Source organism: Monodelphis domestica, chromosome 8 (genome assembly GCF_027887165.1).
Source record: "Monodelphis domestica isolate mMonDom1 chromosome 8, mMonDom1.pri, whole genome shotgun sequence".
Classification (NCBI taxonomy): Eukaryota; Metazoa; Chordata; class Mammalia; order Didelphimorphia; family Didelphidae; genus Monodelphis; species Monodelphis domestica.
In genome coordinates this window covers 189,773,812-189,795,990 of record NC_077234.1, presented here as the reverse complement: position 1 = coordinate 189,795,990, position 22,179 = coordinate 189,773,812, and the positions used below count along the sequence as shown (strand labels likewise).

Here is a 22,179-nt window from a genome sequence, read left to right as displayed (position 1 = left end):
CATCTTTACCATCCTTTCCTCTTTTGCTCCAATGTCTAAGAGATGGTCCTTTTGTCTTGCTGAGGTTAGCTTGCTCCCTTGATCCCATCCTTTCTTATCTCTTCTGGAATCTTCTCTTTCAGGTTCAATCCTTCCCTATTTACTAGCTTCTTTCCTACTGTCTATCATGTCTCCCTCATCCTTAAAATTTCACTTAAAATCCTCACTGTTCCCTCCAATACCTTTCTTTATCCCTTCTGCTTTCATTGTTCATCTCTAGGGAGGGAAGGGGAAAGCAGCTATACTTGCTAGCTCTATTTCCTCACCATCTGTTTACTTCTCAAAAATTTACAATCTGGTTTTTAACCAACCTATTCTCCAAGGTTGCCCATTGATCTCTAAAATGCTAAATCCAATGGCCTTTTTTCAAACCACTTCCCTCCTGCAGCTTTTGATGCTGTTGCCCACCCCAATCCCAATATTCTTTCCTTCCTTGGCTTCTATAACACTTCTCTCTCCTAATTTTCCCTCCTACCTGTTGGATTACTCTCACTCAGTTTCTTTGTTCAATGAATATTCCCCAAGTCTAGATGCTCCCTAAGACTATCCTGGGCCATCTTTATACTTTTTTAGTGATTTCGCCTACTCCAGTACCTACAATTATCATTTTTATACCAAATGACTCTTGGGTCTCTATATCCAGTCTTACAATTTCTCTTGAATGCCAGTCCTATACCACCAATTACCCACAAGACATCTAGCCTCTGAAGCTCAAAATGTGTAAAACTGACTCCACTTTCCTCCATCGTTCTGCTCCTTCTCCAAGCTTTTCTGTTTGTACTGAGAGCTGTACCAGAGGATTAGTAAATCCTCAAGGTTATAAATTAGACTCTTCTCTCTTATCCCTCATATCTAATCAGTTATTAAGTCCTATCAATTCCCCTTCCAAAAATATCTTTTGCTTTTCATCATCCTCTTCTTTACATTCATCTATAGATCTGCATGATCTCTTACCTAGACCACTATCAAACCTGGAAAAATCATAAAACAGAAAACCGTTTCCACATCAATCATATTTATTTCCTGAAAAAGACAGAATTCACACACACACACACACACACACACACACACACACACACACACACACACACACACATCCAAGGAAAACTGAACTCCCTAAAAGGGCAAAACTTCAAGTTTTATAGTAACGTCAAAGAGCTATAATTCATACATCAGGAGATACTCAGCATCCATTTGGAATGTTGTATACGCAGCTTGGATTGTTCATCTGGATTCAGGACTTAGTCATGATAAGATAAGAGGGACTCCAAGAGACCTTGGAGTCATTTTTAAGATTTAGGTGTTTCTTTCAGGGCCAGGGTGGTATTTACTCTTGTGTAGGATTTATGTCCATGTCAGACACCTCAGGTATTATAGTCAAGATAAGCACCTCTGACTTATCTTTAATTCTCCTCCTCAGCATCTGTCTAGTGTGGTTAATTCTGATTATGCCAGGCTATTCATTACAGGATCATTTAGAGATGTCTGGATCTATTCTGGTCAGATGTATTGTTATAATCACTCTTATTGTAACTTCCACACTGCCACAATAGCTTCCCATTTGATCTACTGACTTCTCTTTTCTCTCCAATCTAATGTCTCCACCTAGTCATCAAAATAGGAATGGATGGGATGGGATAGGATGGGATGGGATAGGATAGGATAGGATAGGATAGAATAGGATAGGATAGGATAGGATAGGATAGGATAAGATAGGATAGGATAGGATAGGATAGGATAGGTTAGGAGCTGGATCTATGATTTCATTGGTCAGAAGAATTCCCTAGTGAAGTAATTCACTCTTACAATGCAGATAGGTAACTCCTCTGCAATTTGAGATTTTAAAAATTGTCTAGACTACTGAGAGATTAAATGAATTGCTGAAGGTCATACATCAAGTATGTGTCAAAGGCAAGATTTAAACCTAAGTCATCTTGATTATAAGGTCAGTTCTCTATTAACTCTACCATGAAACCTCAACCAAAATAAGCATCCTAAAAACATAGATATAACTGTGTCACTTGTCAACTCAAAAATCTTCAATGACTTTCTACTGCCTCTAGGATGAAATGCAAACACCTTGGCCAAGTTTTTATAGAGTATAAATATGAAAAAAAAAGATGGAACTAATTCCATTTTGTGCATTTCTCCAGGCCTGGAACAGGAACAAGGGAATGAGAGGGAAGTCACTCAAGGGTCACTCAAGGAAGAATGTTTTCAAGTTGGGAAGAGTAAAATTCTGGGGGTATGATGTCATGTGATAATGTTATTATAAAATAATGATATTATAAACTTAATACTGTTCGAGCTCCCTTCAAAGACCCTCCAAAAGTTTGCTCTAATCTATCTTTCTATACTTATTTCACATTATTCCCCTTTCATGAATTATATTCCAGAGTATTTCCCCAATTTGATATTCTGTCTCCCATCTCCCTGCATTCACTCAGCACCTGGAGCTCAAGCCCTCCTCAACTTCATTCTCTAAATATCTATGAAAGATTAGCAGGTGCTACATCCCTACTTAGTACTTCCTCCATTGCCTCTCATTTCTTCCCTCTTTAAATCACTTTATATTTGTTCATTTGATTACCTCAAGGTGTATCCTCTGAGGAAAAGTAAACTCCTTGTGTGCAAGGATTGTTCCCTTTTTATATTTGTATTCCCAGTCCCCAACACAGTGGTTACTTCCTTCTTTGTTGAATAAATCCAATCAGAATAAGTGACCAACATAAATTGCTCGAGTCAAAGTTACACATCAGAGACTAAATAGTTTGACTGTACATTTCACTCTGATCAAATTTACCAGATGGATATTAATTTTTTTCTTCACTCTATGCTGTCTAGAAAAGTCCCTAGAAATGAAGCTTTGTGTAGATTTCCACTCATCATGTTCTGCAAATCTTCCAAAACAAAGTGGATTTGACTCTGACTGGAGTAGTCCAGTCTCTAAGATCCTTCTTAGGTATAACTCTATCATCCTATTACTTCCTTGTTGAGGGTGGGAGAAGCAGAGCTGTCCCTGACATTTGAATATTTGCCTTAGCTTTAGTATGTACCTTTTCAGCTATTTGACACCAATCAACATTGAAAACATTATTTAACTTCATTTGCATAGAAGGTTGTGGAATAAGGAACCACACCAAAAAAAACAATATTTTTGCTTCATGAGTCAGTTTTTACAACGCAAAGAGCTTTTCACTGATCTTTTTTCTTCTTAGTTCTATGTTAGGTAGCATCTCTAAAATATAATGATTGCACATTTTTGGATACCACCACCAGACGCTTGGAGGGGTGACCCACAAGAAGAAAAATAAGGTTATTTTTCACTAGTTTCTTGTAAAAAAATCCCCAAGACTCAAATCCATGTAATCAGCCTGTAAATTTCCCTAGCCTTCCTGGTAAATGCTAACACCAGTTCAGTTGACTTCTGCACTGTTGAACACAGGTCACTGGCTCTTTCGTGACTTCTTTTTCCCTTTACATCTATCCTTAAATGTCCATTTAAAAAAAAATTAAACCCTTACCTTCTGTCTTAGAATCAATACTGTGTATTGGTTCTAAGGCAGAAGAATGGTAAGGGCTAGGCAATAGGGATCAAATGACTTGCCCAAGGTCACACAGCTAGGAAGTGTCTGAGATCAAATTTGAACCTAGGACCTCCTATCTCTAGGCCTGGCTCTCAATCCACTGAGCCACCCAGCTGCCCCCTTAATGTCCATTTTAAATATAATTTACCCATTTTTTATTTTTTTATTTTATTTACCATGACCCATTTAAAATATTCAAGAAGGAAAAAAGGAACCTCACAACCTATAATTTGTTGTCACCTAGAACAGTATTCCTCTAAGAATAGTTGTGGTCTTTGAGAATGGTCTAATTCTGTTTTACCAGCCTTTCTATATGTGTGTGTACAGATATAAATATATATGTGTATATTTATATAGACACACAAATTCATATATGCAAATATATAGTTTATATTTATATAATTACACATACACACATATCTATGTGCTTTATAGAGGGATATATGCAATAATGTGATATAAAAATATATATGAAAAATGTGATTTTCATTTCTGGAATTAATGAGCCATTTCCTTTCAATTGATTGGCAAATATCAAAAACCAAGACCATGATATATAGTATAAAACATGACGCAAATTCCACTTTTGCATTCTTCCTGAAAATGTCTTGTTGAGAGGCATGGGAGTAAAAGGAAAATAGCAACATCATGAGACAGGCAGAAGTTGGTTCCTTCTTTCTACTCTCACTGAAATGTAAAAAAAAAAAAAGCCTGAAAAGGCTTACAATGATTCTAATTTAATAGGTGCATCATTTCTATTCAACTGAATCTGTAAGAGGAAGTAACTTTCAGAAATGGATTTTCCTCTGCTCAGGGACATTAAGCTTGGGATGAAGAAGAATATAGACTAAGTTCAGTTACTGTATCTGAAATTGATTTAGGAGAGTCATCATGATGTCATGATGATAATTAAAACAGCAATAAGAGTAATAAGAATAATACCTAGCATTTATATGGCACTGTAAAGTCTTCAAAGCAATTCACATATATGATCACATTTGACTCCTAACGATGAGATTCAAAGGAACTATAATGTGTCTTACATACTTTCTGGGGCAATTAGTTGGAATAGTACAATTGGAATATTCCTGGTTTGGAAGCAGGAAAATTCCTCTTCCTGAGTTTAAATCTGAACTCAGACTCTATTTTTGTTACCCTGGACAAGTCACTGATCTCTCAGTTTCCTACTCTAAAATGGAAGAAATAATTATAAAACTTATTTCACAGATGTGTGGAGTGAAATTTGGTGGTGGGGGGGGATCATGCCCCCAAAAATAACTCTCATGAGAAGACTGGAGACTTGATAAGAAGCTGGCAGAGAAAAGTTGCTTTATTTGGAGAAAATAGTGGACAGCAGGAAGAAGGGGAAGGGGAGGAAAAGGGATTCTGCCCACACAAGTGCCTTGCTCAGGGCAAAAATATCCTCTCTTCTCCTAGGTACAATCAGTCTTTTATAATAATCCTGACACAAGATTCTCCTTCTCCCCTCTGTCCAATCCCACAGAAGGGGGTGTGTGTGATATTCACAGTCTTGAGTGTGTGGTTTTTTAATGTTAGGTACTCCTAAAGACCCCCATGATCCAGAGAAACCTGTGACTATCCTGGGATTCCCAGGCTGGGGACTATGATGATACTTTTGAAACTCCCTGTACTCTACCTCCTTCATCTTATCTTATAGTTTGACTTTCTTCCCAGTTTACAAATAAACTCTTCTCAAGGTTTTTGAAAATAGGTCAAGAAAACTAGAAGTTTGGGAGGGGGCAGGCATTTTTAGTCTAAGGAATAACACTGAGTCTTAAGAATTGGGGTTATAAGCCAAATACTACTCTGAAAATTACACACTGAATCTCAACCCACAGAGTCCTCCCTCTTTTTAATTTCCTGGTTGTGTAATTCTCATCTGCCTCTATTTCCCATATATGCAACAATAACAACTAGTGACATTGATTAAGCATAATTGGACACTCCATCTTCAGAAATAATCTTCTTCTAGTCTCTGCTCCTTCTATTCAAGGTTGCCTGCAGAATCTTGGGGGCAGGGTCCTCCTACTAACAAAAATTCTTTTACAAAGCTAACATTTTATGAAATAAATTCTTCTACTCAGGTTCTTTAGGAGATCCAGAAATTCCTGGGTCCCTAATTTTTAGTCTAAAGTTTAGCTTCTCATAACTGCTTCTACTTATTTCTATGGAATATCCATTACAGATCATTAAAAAAAAAAATCTCAGTTGTCTAAAGCTATCACTTGATCAATTCTAACTTCTACTAGTCAACTTGCTTGTTTGGAAAATGGAAACTTTCCATCTTACAATTTGCATCCTTTGCTGATTGTAGGAATTTGTCACAAAAGGAAGACAGGGAAAATTATCCTTACGTGTCCTTAAGGTTCTTTCAAGGACACAGAATGAGTAGGTCACCAGTGTCGAAATCCATGTACGGATCAGAGCTCTCACTGTCTCATGCCATGACTGTTTCACTCAGGGACCATTAGAATCCAGAATGGCTTACCAAGTCAGAAGGACCCTACCTCAGTTTCAGACTGAGATTGTCCTCTCAACTTCCTCTAAGGGCTTTCACTTGTTCTCTGAGTGTCTTCTTGTTCTCTTCCAACGGTGATTCAATTATCAGAGCCATATTTGAATTCCAAGTTCACCATAATATTAGGTGTGATTCCCATAAACCTCTGTCTTAAATGACAAAAATCCTACTCATCATAGTTGAGAGAAAACCTTTTCTCTTAGTGTTCAAATTTCATCCATTTTCCACAATTTCAAACAAGCTTCCTGCTTACTTACTTATTCTAATGGTTTCTAAAAATCTTACTTCAAATTTAGCTAAAATAAATGTTCTTCTCCTTAACTTCTTTATAGAGTAAATGGCAATTCTTTATCTCTTTATCCTATATCTTATTTATATTTGCATTACCATAGTCTTTGGAAGACTTTCTCTTACTCTATCAAACTTCCTCAATCTCTAAATATCCACTCTTTTTCCCCTCAAGACTTCTGCTTCAAGCAGAATCACATTCTTTCTTCCCCTTCTGACATCTTCATATACGTAAATTTTAAAAATTAATATTCAATACTCCAAGTATTATATTTAATAATATTTATTAATATTTAACTTGAAGCAAAGGGAAGGTAAAAAGCTAGAGAAACCGAGAGAGCTCACCAGCTTTCCACATGGAAAAGAGAGAGAGAGGGAAGAGTCACAACAAACTTAAATACAAATGTGACCATGCACCAGTGGTGGAGAGAGGAAAGGAATCTGGGAAATACTGAAGGACTTCTGGGCAATAAAGTCCAAGAGTTCAAAATTCCACATATACATATACTTACTTACATTGTTCCTACAGCATGTCTGCCTTCTGACTCTCATAAAGAGGCCCCATATTCTATTGTGTCTCCTACACCTTATGTCTTTCATATGCTTATTCTTCACCTCTCTCACCTTCTACTTCTTACTTTTGCCATCACTCAACTTCCTTCCACCAAGTACTCTGTCACCTGCTTGAGTGGTTCAGAAGAACCTTGATTATCATTCTTCTTATCAATTGCATCATCATTCACATACATAATTTACATATTCTATCTTCACATATTGTCTTATCACCTCAGAAATTAGTTTTCTTCCCAGTACAAATTAAATAAATCCTTTGTGTTCACTGAAAATTACATTCTACAGGCCAATAGATTACATTTAAATCCATTTTCACATTCAGCAATAAAATCAGTTTTGCCCAAGGTACATATTTTGGTAGCAATTCATATATCCCAATTGGTTACAACAAATGTTTACAAATTCAGAAATCCCTTTTGCAATATTCCAAACTGTTAATGCATATTTCATTTCAGATTTCCAAACTTAAAACTCTTCCCCAAGGTTCATTACATTTTCACTTGTTGCTTAATTCAATAGCATATGTAATAGAATAATCTTTTCACATTCTCTTTTGTCTATTCAAAATTTAGGTCATATAGAATCTTCTCCATATTATATCACATCTTCTTCTAAGCTAGTACTAAATTCTTATACACTTTACTCTCATTTTATTGAATCCTTAAATTCATTAAGTAGCCAACACAGCACTTATCAGGAGTTTACTTCTATTCTGCTTCTTTAAAGCAAAAATCCTTTCTGCATCAGGCTGGCTATCAATTGCATTCAGTCAATTCTCATATTCATCTGACTCAAATAACAAACATTTTAGGTATGTCCAAACACTCAAATCTCTAACCAATATTTATTTCAATCTCAGTGAGACTCTACACCAAGATAAATTCAGAACAGGTGAATTCTAGGAATATAAAGACAGAAACTATAAGCAAATTGGGTAAACGTAGGATAGTTTACCTGTCAGATCTATGGGAAAGGAAAGATTTTAAGACAAGAGTTAGAAAGCAAGAGTTAGAAAATATTACAAAATATAAAATAAATAATTTTGATTACATTAAATTAAAAAGGTTTTGTGCAATCAAATCTCAGTGAGAACTAACAGTTTTTAAGTTCAGAATCGATCTTATCTGGAATCTTATACAACTGATAAACAATTTTCAATACTGAATCAGTTTATAATCATTTCATGCAATTCCACAAGATACATTTCATAATCATTTGTGATTTTCCAAAATCACATACATCAATCTTTAAAATTAATCCTAATTAAAATCCAATCAAACTGTGGGATCAAAATCTCCCTTCTCTTGTTCTAATCTCCCCTTTTGCCCCACCCAGGTGGTGAGCAAAAAAGGGGAAAGGGAAAAATATTGAACAGATCTTTTTTTGGCTTTGTCCTCTATTAAAAGTAGAGGGTTTGCAAAGTTCCTTTTTCACTTAGTTAGGTCTTCACTTAATTATGGTCTTAAAGTTTAAGAGGTCCAAAAATTCATATTTCTTTTTGAACCTCTCAAATATATTCTCTGGTCTGTCTGCTCTCCCACCTTCTAGAATGATGGGAGACAGAAAGAAACAGATTTACCTCAAAATCACTTAGAGGTTTCTTTTCCCAACCCTCCTTTTTGTATGCACACATGACAACACAAGGTCACAAACAAAAAACAGATGACAAACAATTAACATAAACCTTGAAAGCATGCTTTGTCACTGGTCCCCGGAAAAGGAGGCTCTATAGCCTTGTTCATCTGTTCTCTCACAGTTATGTCTTCTGGCATAGGAGGACAGCCTCTTGTCTTTCAAGGCTTTGTCCTTATCTTCAGTAAGGCCAAAGGAAGACATTTGGTCCATGGGAACTAAATTTCCACTCTCAGCCTGGTAAACTGTAAAATTAATCTTATCCTCAGAATCAATATTCTTTTTTTTTAACCCTTACCTTCTGTCTTGAAGTAAGTACTTTGTATTGGTTCCAAGGCAGAAGAGTGGTAAGGGCTAGGCAATGGGGGTCAAGGGTCATGGAGCTGGGAAGTGGCTGAGGCCACATTTGAACACTGGACCTCCCATCTCTAGGCCTGGCTCTCAATCCACTGAGCCACCCAGATGCCCCCAGAATCAATATTCTTGATGAGCCCATATCTTGGCACAAGGTGCTCACTGGTCACTGTCTAAGTGGTGGATTGGCTGACTCCTGCCAGTTGTTCTGGCCTCAGCAAGTTCCTTAGCACTTGAGTTAGTAAATCCACATAAATTAATTCTTTCCCTTTGCTAAAAATCAGAACTCTCTCTTCTAGCATCTTCAAAGCTTGGTTGAATGCATGTAATTCACAGGTTTGGGCTAACCAGACCTCTGGAGGGCAGCCTCTTTGTTTTCCTCAATTACAGCATATTCCTTCCTTCCTTTTCCATCTAAGACTCTTGAGGACTCATCTATAGATAAGTAAACTTTCCCAGGTAAGGGAGACGCAAATTCTTCCTTACTTTCATCTCTGCTTCCTTTTGCTCTTTATGAACTAAGTCATCTTTCTCTAATTCTAATCTTCTAAACACCAGACTTACTTTGCCAAATTCTTATTGGTATTATTAACTGTGTGTCCCAAAGCTATCCCAACGCATCAAGTCCAAAACAGAATTCAGTATCTTTTCCCAAAAATCCAACCCCCTTCCAAATGTCCTTATTACCATCAAGAACATCTCTGATCTTCTGGCATGTCACGTTTACAACTTTGGTATCATCCCTGACCCCTCACTACTGTTCACCCTACACATCCGTTCAGTTGCCAACCTTGTAGTTTCTACCTCTATAATATTTTTTAAAAACACACAATCTTAATTCAGTCCCTCATCATCTCTCATTAGGGCTACTACAATAGCCTCAAAATGTGTCTCCCTGATCCCAATCCAATCACATAATTGTCAACTAATTTTCTTCAAACATAGGTGTTTCAGATTATGGCACTCCTTTTTCACTAAATTCTTTTTTTTAATCCTTACGCTCTGTCTTAGAATTAACAATAAGTATTGGTGCCAAGGCAGAAGAGTAGTAAGGGTTAGGCAGTGGGGCCAAGTGACTTTCCCACAGTCACACAGCTAGGAAGTGTTTGAGGCCAGATTTCAATCCAAGATCTCCTGTCTCTAGACCTGGTTCTCTATCCACTGAGCCACCCAGCTGCCCCTAAATAAGTTCTAATAACTCTCCATTATTTCCAGGATCAAATACCTCTCTCTGACTTTTTTCTTTACTTCACCATTGCCTATAAACACACAGAAATTCATTTTTCAACTCTTCTAAATACCATTTTTTATATAAAAGTGACTCTTAATGGTTTTTTTTTTTTCCTACCAGGAACAACATGGCTACAAGAGATTGTAGATATGATACGAAATAATGGAGATGTTGAAAAAACAAGACGAGCTCCGATTAACATACGAAATCCTTTCCTTGAAAGAATAAACCTACCCTATGTTGGTAAGTCCAATACAGACAGTAGTCAACAAGTTTTCCATAAATATTAACTACCCTTAACTAATTAATCAAACACTAATATCATCACAACTTTGATCATATCATCTCAGATTTTTTTTTTTTAAGCCCTTACCTTCCATCTTGGAATCAATACTGTGTATTGGCTCCAAGGCAGAAGAATGGTAAGGGCCAGGCAATGGGGGTTAAGTGACTTGCCCAGGGTCACACAGCTGGGAAATGTGTGAGTCCAGATTTGAACCCAGGACCTCCCATCTCTAGGCTTGGTTCTCAATCCCCTGAGCTACCCAGCTGCCCCCTCATCTCAGATTTGTATCATGTCCAAGATTTTGAACTTTAAAATTCCCCTCTCCATCCACAACTTTATATTCCTTCCTAACCTTTTGCCTTTAATGTGACCTGTGGTCCATGACCCAGACTACCTGTCTGGCTTCACTCGTCTCCAAACTAACCTTAACCTCATGTTTTTTACTAAAATAATTCATGAGCTAATATCCTCCAATCACAAATCATAGTACTTCAAGCACAAAGAAACTTCAGAAAAATTATCTAGTCCAAACCTTTGATTTTATCAATGAGGCCAAATTGATAAAATACCAAAGAGCACAAAGGTATAAAGTAGTAAAGACAGAAATGAAAGCAGATCATTTGCCTCCAAATATTGTCTGAACATTGCACCATGTCCTTGCAACCCTGAAATTCCTTTGTTCCCAACCCTCAATACTCTTCCTCTGTTCCCCGCCCCCCTTCTGATTACTCTGATCTTGGTCTTAGTCTTCTGTGGAAATTCACAGAATGGAAAAAATTTCACCAAATTCAAATTTATAGTACAAAAGCTCAACAAAACCCATTATGCAGTTCTATGATCTCCCTAAACTGAATGTATGAACTCCTTAATTCATTTACATCAGCAATTGTAACAAGTCTTTTCTCCTTTTTTGTTACCCCCAAACATACCTTCAGCCCCATGTTTACATTTAATAACGCAGCACTCCAATGAAAAGACTGGGGCCATTTTGATGTTCCTTCCTCCCCTTCCCAACCAATAAATCTGAATTATTTATATGTTCCCTTGTGTTCATTCCTCACCAAATTCCCAACATAACAGCCCCGAACCCTGCCTTCCCTCCTCTGTTCTTCATAACTTCTCTATTTTAGTGGTGTCAAACCCAAAAAGAAATTGAGATATAGCTAGATGATGCAGTGAATAGAACTCCTGGCCTGAAATCAGGAAGGTCTGCATTCAAATCTGGCCTCAAACACTCACTGGCCGTGTGTTTCTGAGTGAGTCATTTAACCCTCTTGGCCTCGGTGTCCTTATCTGTAAAATAAGCTGAAGAAGGAAATGGCAAAACCACTCCAGGAGCTTGGCCAAGAAAACCTCAGAACCATAAACTCCAAATATGAAGAGTCAAACACAACTGAACAACCATCAGTATGTAAAATTCTCAGCAAGAATATTTGACCCATATGAATTCAAGTATATTCAATTGGCAACTAAAAAAAATAAAGGCAGAAAAACACAGAAAATAAAAAAATTTAAATACGTGCTAAATCATCACCATTTTCCCAAAAGGCATAAAGACTTGTAGCAGTTCACCTTTCATACTCATTCTTATGCTGAAAGATTAGAATGAGTCATTCCATTGTTTTGCACCAAATATTGAACTCCTCCATCAAATTTTGCCCAGAGCTCTCACTTGTAGGAAGTCATGTCCTCACCAGAGCAGTGCTTCTCTTTGTTTCATTAATGTGATTTCATTTATTATTAATGGACCCAAAGTATGAGAGTAGTGATGCTGGTAGCTCTGATAAGCCTAAGAAAAGTCATAAAGTCCAGTGGATTGAAAGCCAGGCCTAGAGATAGGAGGTCCTGGGTTCAAATCCAACCTCAGACAGTCACTTCACCCCCATTGCCTAGCTCTTACCACTATTCTTCTGCCTTGGAACCAAAAACAGGATTTATTCTAAGATGAAAAGTAAGGGATTGAAAAAGAAAAAGAAAAGAAAAGCCATAAAGTGCCTATGTATGCCTAGGTATGTCTGTATAAGAAATATTTATTAAATAATGAAAAAAGAAATTGAATTTATTGCTTTTATATCATTTATTACAAAATCAATTGATCTCCTAAAATCCTTAGTCCAAGTTGTTAATTAACTGATAGGTAAGGAAAGAGTTCGCTTAAGAGCTTCAATTTTCAACCTTGGAATGTTAAATACACAGTTTGACTGAATCTTGATTCCAGATAAAGATAACAGAAACAATCATTGAGTCATTTGTAGAAGATAGAATTTATTATTATTCACTTTTATAAAAATTCACATCAGTAACAGTATCCTCAGATTCTATGACCCAGAGAGGTGACTGATTTATTTTTAAATATCTTCCCAGATTCATTTGATGGACTGAATCAGAGGATTGATATAAGATCAATTAAATGCTTGGACTTTGTAATTGAGTTTATTGACTATTAGCTAACCAACTCTGAACATTTGGTTTTATTAATCGCTGGTGTTAAATTCTTGTCAAAGACCTGTAAAAACAAACTGACGATCTAAACATGGCTTTCATCATAGATCTCTTTACAGTTCTAGATACAGAGATTCCTAACCTTTTTAAGAACCTGGGTTTTTCTTTTTAATTTTAATCATTGTATTTCAGTATAACTGTTTTCCTTTGTAACCCTATATATATATATATATATATATATATATATTTGCATTTAAAAACAATATTCTTAGAAGTAAAGAAATTTCCCAAGACTGCCAAAGGGATCTATGACAAGATTAAGAACTCCCTCTCAGAGAGTTGCCTAAAGCATTGAAAGGCTAAACACTTGCCCAGGGTCACATACCCAGTAAGTGTCAGTAAGAAGACTTGAACCCAGGTCTTCCTGACTTGAGACCAGCTTTCTTTCCAACATGCCACTTTAATACAATATTAGTACTATGTTTCAGATATGTTTTGGGTTGAATATGTTTTTGAAAGTTGACCTTATAATAACTATAATTTTCAAATTATTTCTATAGAAAAAAATAGTTCCAAGTTCCAACCCCCTAACTTAGAAATGAACTTCTGGAGGAACAAGGTGCAATGGAAAGCAGTGAGGACTCCAGAGTCTCAGAACCGAAATCTGAAAATCTGTCTCTGCAATTTATTGCCTTGAGCAAGTCACTGAGCCTCTCTAGGTCTCCGTTTTCTCATTTCTAAAATGATGCATTGGCCCTACGTGTCCTCTAAGGTTCCTTCTAGTTCTAAACGTAGGAGCCCAGGAGCATGCCTCATCTACAAGTCAAGCGCTACCTGCACCAGATTTTATAGAACCTCACTCTAGAGTCTAGGCAGACGCTACTTAAACACATCCTTCTATCTTTTGAAAATGAAATCCAAAGAGTAAATCTGAATTCTATTAACTTGTTTGCCTAAAACACATAGTCTACCTTTCTTCGTTAGCTAGGTTAGGAAAATTCCAGTTCTTTACCAGTAGCTCTTCTGATTTCCAAATACTTTCAAATAGACAAAAGGGGAGGGAATGGAGAAAGAGAATAAGCACATGTAGAGGATCTCCTATGAACTAGGCATTCGATCCTTAAACAGTTCTAGAATGTAACAGGCAGTGCAGTATGTAGGGTGCTGGGACCAAGAATACTCATCTTTCTGGGTTCAAATCTGGCCTCAGAATATTAATAATATGGAAATAGATATTGATCAATAACACATGTAAAACCCAGTGGAATTGTGCAGTAGCTACAGGTAGGGGTTGGGGGGGATGGGAAGGAAAGAACATGAATCTTGTAATCATGGAAAAATATCCTAAATTAACTAATTAAATAAAAATGTTTTTAAAATAATAAAAATAATCTCCGGAAAAAAAAAATCTGGTCTCAGATACTTACTAGTTATGTGACCCTGGTCAAGTCACTTAACCTTGTTTTTATCATATTCCCCATGTGTAAAATGAGCTGGAGAAGAAAATGGCAAACCTCTCCAGTGTCTCTGCCAAGAAAACTCCAGATGGGATCATGAATAAGAGAAACAGAGATTAAATGACATACATATAGTAATAATCTGAGGTAGGGGCTGAATTCACATCTTCCTGACTCCAGGTCCAGAGTTCTATTCACTGTTCCACATAGCTACAACATCGAATACAAGAAAATGTTTTCTATTCTTCACCCATATCTGCCACTTTTCAAATTTCTCATCTCAAATGAGGTATTTGGATTGGATGGCCACTAAGGTGCCTTTCAACACTAAGTTTTATGTTTTATGAGATAAACACATAGCTATAAACTATAAACATAGCTGATGCTCTTCCTCTTGAACTCTCATGAAGAAAATGGCGCACCTCTTGTATAAAGAGAGTGGCCCAGAAAGTCAGAAACTAACTGTGAACTCCTCAGTTGACTTCCACGTAATTCACAGAAGGACAATGGAACTGAAAAACAAAGCAATGAGGGAATGAAAATAAACTGTCTTTCAGGAGTGACCCGGGCTAATGATATGCCTTCACCACGAGTCCTAAAAACCCATCTTCCAGTGCAACTTCTACCTCCATCCTTTTGGGAAGAAAACAGTAAGGTAAGTGTCTACATGGTGAGAAGAAAGAAGTAGAGGTTAGGAAGGCATTGCAGATGGGTCTATGTTTGCTTATGCAGAAAACTTGGTCCAATTAGAGTCTACTGTGCCATAGCTACCAAGGATAGATGGGATGGAGTCTAGAGGGCTGCTGAAACCAGGCAGGTGGGCAATTCTGTTTCTGCAGTCTACAGGAACATTCTGGACTGAGCTATAACCAAAATGGGGAGTGTAGAACATTAGCCCAGGTGTGGCTGAATTTAGAGAGTACCAAACTGAAATAGGAATGTGCTAGAGCCATCTCAAATAGGTTCATGGCCTCTCTCCTCAACCCCAATAGAAGAGATGCAAGACAAAGAGGGAACAACTGTAATAGTAGAATTATAGAGATGATAAGTTTTAAGAGAAGTCAAAGGTTGTCCTTAAGGTACTAGCACGGGCACATGCTAGGAACTTTGGAGAGAGGATTCATGGAAGCTTTAATGTTATAAACTCTCAACCCCTTGTCAACAGATAATTCTCTCCCTTCTTCCATTTCCCCACATTCCAAATGTCAAGTAGCCTCCTCCATTGTGACCTCATTTACAGGTTGTCTCCCATTCTTGGAATGTACTCTTTCTCTTCATCTTTGCCTCTAAGAGTCTGTAGATGCCTTCAAGGCTCAGCTCAGGTACCACATCCTATGGGAAGTTTTTCCCGATGTCCCTAGCTGAGTGTTTGCTCCCTTCCTCTATCTGGGAGCTTCTGGTAAATTTTTTTGAGTATAGAAACTGATTTTCTTTTTCCTTTGTATCCCTGGCATAGGACCATACTCATATTAGACCTTTGAGAAGTGATTATTGATTACTGGATTGCCAGATCCAAAAGATGAGCTTCAAGGACAGCTCCACATACTCATGTACTAGAGCTTTTTTTTTTAATTAACCAACCCAGGTTTATTAACAAAGGAGATGAAGCAAGAACTGAATATTAATATTCAAATAGCAATATAAACTGTTTCACTAAAAAAAGTTACAAGTTTTAAAAATAACATTTGAATTTGACATTTGAAACTCTCAATTCTAAGGAACACATGCCAGAGTTAATGAAGATTCTCTGGACATTACAAAGTCAGGGTAACAATTATTTTTCTGTGGGAAGGAATTTCTATTTAGGCATAGGGAGTTAAATTATATCACTTTCAGATTCTTCTAGCCCTGTAATTCAAAAAAATAAGAGAGATGAGAGATTTAAATGTGTGTAACAAATCCTAAAGTAAAAACATTTGATGACTAAGTTCATGTCCTAGAAATTGTGTCAGTTATCTGTTTTTTTAAATAATAAAAATACATACAAGAAATAGTCTTTAGCACAATTGGCTTCAATCTTTAAACAGCTTTAAATTTGATTTTGACAAACCATGGATATTGCTGAAAAATATTGAGATACTGAATTTATAATTTGCAAAGGGGTTTTAAGGTTTGCAAAGACCTTTTCTAATTTTTCCTACTTGTCCGGTGCACATTAAAAATAGTATCCCTCATTTTACCCACTCATGAGAAAAGATTGTTAAATTTTCAGTGTGAACATTTGTGCATCAAAAATCAGCAACAGGTACAACTGGAGTTTGATTTATCATTTTGTACCTTGTCCAGGCTCAATAAAGTGGTAGAAACTAATGCAACTAATGCAAATTAAACTCATAATAACTCAGAACTAGAGAGTCAGTTGTTAAAATGCTAAACGCAGTACTTTGGGCTTATCTTCCTCTCTCACATTTTCTTTTTCTCCTTTCTTCCTCCCTACTCCAGATCATCTATGTGGCAAGAAATGCCAAGGATAACCTGGTGTCTTTTTTCCATTTCCAAAGGATGCATAAAGGACTTCCAGATCCAGGAACCTGGGAAGAGTATTTTGAAACATTCTTGACAGGGAAGGGTGAGTGAGGTATAGGAAAATCAATTTCTCAACCCCTGCCACAGGAACAGTACTTCTGTTTTAAAGGAAATCCCACATTGAAGTGAACATACCTGAGTGATGCAGTTTGCTAGGGGATGGGATCTGGACCTCGGCCAATGGGAACACCAAGGCATTAGGATCTCAATAAAAGGACATGTACATGTATGATGCAATTTGAGGGGCACTTTCATTTTTTCTACAAGAGAGTATTTAACCAGCAACATCATTTATTTTTTTCTATTTTTTAAAATTTTTATTTAATTAGATGGTTTAGAATATTTTTCCATGATTACAAGACTCATGTTCTTTCCCTCCCCTCTTCCAACCCCCTCCCATAGCCAACATGCAATGCCACTGGCTTTTACATGTATCATTGATCAAGACCTATTTACATATTATTGATAACTGTACTAGGGTGATTGCTTAGAGTCTATATCCCCAATCATATCCCCATTGATCCAAGTGATCAAGCAGTTAGCACTTTGCTAAATGCTGGGGTTACAAAGAATGTCAAAAACTCAGTTTCTGTCCTCATGGTGCTTGTATTCTAATGGAGGAGACAACATGCACACAACTGTGTACCTACAAAATTAGAAGGGTAAACTAGAGGTAATCTCAGAGAGAAGGCATAGTAGTGGAATGACTCATTTAGTTTCCCCCCTCATTGAAACACAAATTTCTCCGGGATAAGGTCATTAATATCTTAGTGTGAATGACACTATTCTATTGGTCTCTAATATGACAGGATAAAAAAGGACTCTCTAGGATACAAAACAGACCTTTTAATAGGGGGACTATAGAGTCATGTTATCTGTACCAAGCACAGGCTACTGCCATGAGAAAAGTGAGGTGCTCTGAAATAAGAGATGAGAGCAGAATGAAACATCTTTTGTTTTATAGCTAAAGCTCTAGACTCAACTCTGTCTCAATGTAGGCATTTCAAATTTCAACCCCAATAAGTTGACATTAGACAGGCAAAGTTTAACCAACAAAGTCTTCAAGAGGTAGGACTTAGCTGGACATTAAATAGCAGAAGCAGAAGTGGCATGCAAGAAAAAGAAGGAAAAAGCAACAAAATGGCCAGGATTAAGGCCAATGTTGAAATAAGAAAGTCTGAGTCCCCAGAGTCAAGTGGCAAATCTTCAGAAGACTATTTATTACAGGGAGGCTGGAACAGGACAATACCCAGATGAGGCAGGAACAGGCTTTGTACTATGTCTGCTTACACCAAGCACCCTTTACCTTTTGTCCCAGAAAGTAGTAGGGGACATTCTGTCTTTAATTCTTGTGACCAAGACAACCATGTTCTTCTCTTTCAGGTCTGTGGGGCTCCTGGTTTAATCATGTTAAAGGATGGTGGGAAGCAAAAGACGTTTATCCCATTCTCTACCTCTTCTATGAAGACATTAAGAAAGTAAATAATTTTGATTTTTATCATAAAGCTCCCTTACCTACCATTTAAGTTTTATGAAAGTTATGAAGAAGACTAAGATGCAACATATTACAGTGGATAGAGTGCTGGTCTTGGAGTCAGGAGAACCTGAGTTCAAATCTTGACTCTGATTGTAAATGTATGATTAAGGACAAGTCAAGTAACCTTTCTAAGCCTTAGTAAATTTTTAACCTTTTTCTATTAAGTTATAGATGAGTTGTACTCTCTCTTTACATTCTTTTTTTAAAACCTTTACCTTCCGTCGATACCAATTATTGGTTCTAAGGCAGAAATATGGTAAAGGCTAGGCAATTAGTGTTGTGATTTGCCCTTGGTTACTCGGGTAAGAAGTATCTGAGGTCAGATTTGAATGGCATTTCTTACATACCTTTTCATATCAGAAATAATGTCCAGTTAATAGAAAACAGATAGATTCTCATAGCTGTTTCTGCATTCAGTCTGTCATGATATGTTGTTTTGGTTGAAGAAAAACTGGCGTCACATAGATGGGTAATGGGAAAAGGAAAGAATATTTTCATAGGTAAGTAATATCTTAGTATTATTATAAAAATAATTTTGACCTCACAAGTCCCCTAATAGGGTCTTGAGAACCTCTAAGGCTCCACAGATACACTTTAAAAACCAAGATCTAATCCAGACTCCTCCTTTTACATATAAGGACGCTGATGCCCTGAGGTGAAATAATTTTTCCAAAATCAGATCAGTATAAATTAGCCATAAATTCAAAGTGGCCCACATTGCTTTGAATCCTTATCTGCTACAAATTTTTAGTTGTGTACATGTTGATTAGCACCTGCAAAAGATTTCTCCAAAGGAGGAATCCAATAAAAACTAGAAAAATTTTTTTTCTAAAAAACCAAATTTATGAAGCTTTCAAGAGTCTTTATTTTATTAATGACTCATCACAAGGTAGCCTACAGTTACCCCTTTGCCACTGGTTTCATCATATATCTTCTAGGGACAGAAAATTTACTTGGTTCCTTCCCATGGACACTCAACTCAGTACATTTAAACCAACATAGCATTTTCATTTCTTCTGTTTGGGGGTTTTTATGAGCATCTCCATCTTCTTTCATGTTTAGATTAGTTATAATTCCTTGACTCTTTAAACTCTTTTCTAGGACCTTTCCTTCTAACTTTTGAATGATGTAATATTGTCCCTATCCTACATCACTGTTCTCCATTATTATTCCCTTGATTTTCCTCTTTTCTCTTTCCCTTCTTCCCTTCTTGTCTCTATCCCCAGCCCCTGCTGCCTTCAATCTCCAAATGCACTTTATAACCTTATCAATGGAATAATTGGAGGGCTGTGCTTCCTTTTATTGATCAAAAGAAGACTGCATTCTGATATTAAGCTCCCTACTAGTAAATGAGTGTACCTCCAAGGGAAGTCTTGGCAGTAATTTCTTTGCAAGCTACCTTCCATTCCCAGGCATTCCACTCACCTAATCCACAGTGAAGCTCTATCTCTCTCTCCCAAGAACACACAGAACCCAATGAAAACCCCAGTAAAGCTTCACATCCTTAGACTCATTCATTAAGAAGTGCCTTGACCTTTGAGGCAAAAATTAAAGGTCTCCCAATACCAGGAATAAGGAAGCTGATCTCCAAGAGGAAACACCGCTGAGGTCACTAAATCCTACCATAAACTGTTCTCAGAAAATTCACAGAAGGCTACTAGGTCTGAAATATAAATCACGAGATAATATGGATAACCAATAATGGGCAGGGATTCAGTGTCGTTTTGTAGCCTGTGTCTGCCTACATTGTAGGATAAATAATAGTAATGGGTAACTAGAATTAATCCAAAGATGGGAAGCAGGTCAGGAGGCAGCCCAAAGGTACCAGTGCCATGGATACCTTGAGAGTCATGCAAATCCCAAGGCTTCCCAAGCATGGCTAGCCCTGGATCTACAGGACAAACTAGGTTAGCTATCTTAGGGTAATAGAAATTAGGTAAGCCTGGAATGGAGTGAGGGATTAATAATAACAACAATAATAACAGCTAGTATTTTTGTTAGCTTTTAAATCAGCTAGGTCATGCAGTGGATAAAGTACTAGTCTGAAGTCGGGAAAACGTATCTGCCTCAATTCACAACTGACCTCAGGTAGATTTCCTAGCTATGTGACTCCAGGAAAATTACTTAACCCTCTTTGACTCAGTTTCCTCATCTATAAAATGAGCTGGAGAAGGAAATGGCAAAACACTCCAATATCTTTGCCAAGAAAATTCCAAATGGGATCACAAAGAGTGAGACACCAATAAAACAACTGAACAACAAGGTTTGCAAAGCACATTGCAAATATTATCATGATTGATCCTCTCAATTAGGTAAGTGCTATTATGATCTTCATTTTACAGATGAGGTAACTGAGGCAGACAGAGGCTAAGTGGCTTGTTCAGGATTACACCGCTATTCCTATTTCTCAGGCTGAATTTAAACATAGGTGATGAAATGGATAGAGCACTAAGCCTAGAGTCAGGAAGACCTGAGTTTTAGTCTAGCTTCAGGTGCATACTGGCTGTTTGATTGTGGGCAAGTCACTTAATCTGTATTTGCCTCAGTTTCCTTACCTGTAAAATGAAGATAATAATAGCACCTACCTCCAAGAGTGGTTGTGAGAATTAAGTGAGATAATAATTGGAATGCACTAAGCATAGAACCTAGAACATAGTAAGTGCTATATAAATGTTTATTATCATTATTATTATTATTCCAATTAGCATGCTGTCCTTTTTACCACCTAATTGGTGCCTCTGAAAGGTCAGAATAGACATCTCTACTTTGATATGTTAAGAGCTGCTTCTTCCACATAGAAAAAACAAGATTATCTGTCAAATAGAAGCTCCTTAACTATATGTCAGTAATATGAACCCCTTCCCTTAGTACTAATAAGCTGCTTGAAATAGGATCTAAGTCTAAATAAAATTGTAAAGTTTAAAGAACAAAAGATCAAGGATATCCAGGGAAATCATGAAAAAAATGCAAAAGAAGGAGGACTTGCAGCCCAGATCTCAAACTATACTATAAAGCAGCGGTCATCAAAACAATTTGGTGCTGGCTAAGAGACAGAAAGGATGATCAGTGGAATAGACTTGGGGTAAATTACCTCAGCAAGACAGTCTATGATGAGCCCAAAGATCCCAGTTTTGGGGACCAAAACCCACTTTTTTCATAAAAACAGCTGGGAAAATTGAAAGACAGGATAGAGAGATTAGGTTTGGATCAACATCTCACACCCTACACCAAGATAAACTCAGAATGGGTGAATGACCTGAATATAAAGAAGGAAACTACAAGCAAATTAGAAGACAGAATAGTATACTTGTCAGATCTTTGGGAAAGGAAAAACCAAGTAAGAGCTAGAAAAAAATCACAGAATGTAAAATCAATAATTTTGATTACATCAAATTAAAAAGCTTTTGTACAAACAAAACTAATGCATCCAAAATTAGAAAAGAAGCAACAAATTGGGAAACAATCTTCATTACAAAAACCAAAGGTCTAATTACTCAAATTTATAAAGAGCTAAACCAGTTGTACAAAAAATCAAGCCATTCTCCAATTGATAAATGGTCAAGGGACATGAATAGGTAATTTTCAGTTAAAGAAATCAAAACTATTAATAAGCACAGGAAGAAGTGTTCTAAATCTCTTATAATCAGAGAGATGCAAATCAAAACAACTCTGAGGTATCACCTCACAC

The 22,179-nt window shown here is 36.9% G+C and overlaps 1 protein-coding gene across 3 annotated transcripts in view; it reads left to right on the top strand.

Moving 5' to 3' along the window:
• The window catches only part of LOC100019749 (sulfotransferase 1C4-like), a 33,866-nt gene that overhangs the window by 3,636 nt on the left and 8,051 nt on the right, over positions 1–22,179 (top strand). For all 3 annotated transcript variants that reach the window (XM_007501199.2, XM_016424891.2, XM_007501200.3), the window contains exons 4-7: positions 10,364–10,486; positions 14,986–15,083; positions 16,871–16,997; positions 18,338–18,432. In XM_007501199.2, coding sequence (XP_007501261.1) covers positions 10,364–10,486; positions 14,986–15,083; positions 16,871–16,997; positions 18,338–18,432 — 443 coding nt within the window. The remainder of the gene's footprint in view (positions 1–10,363; positions 10,487–14,985; positions 15,084–16,870; positions 16,998–18,337; positions 18,433–22,179) is intronic.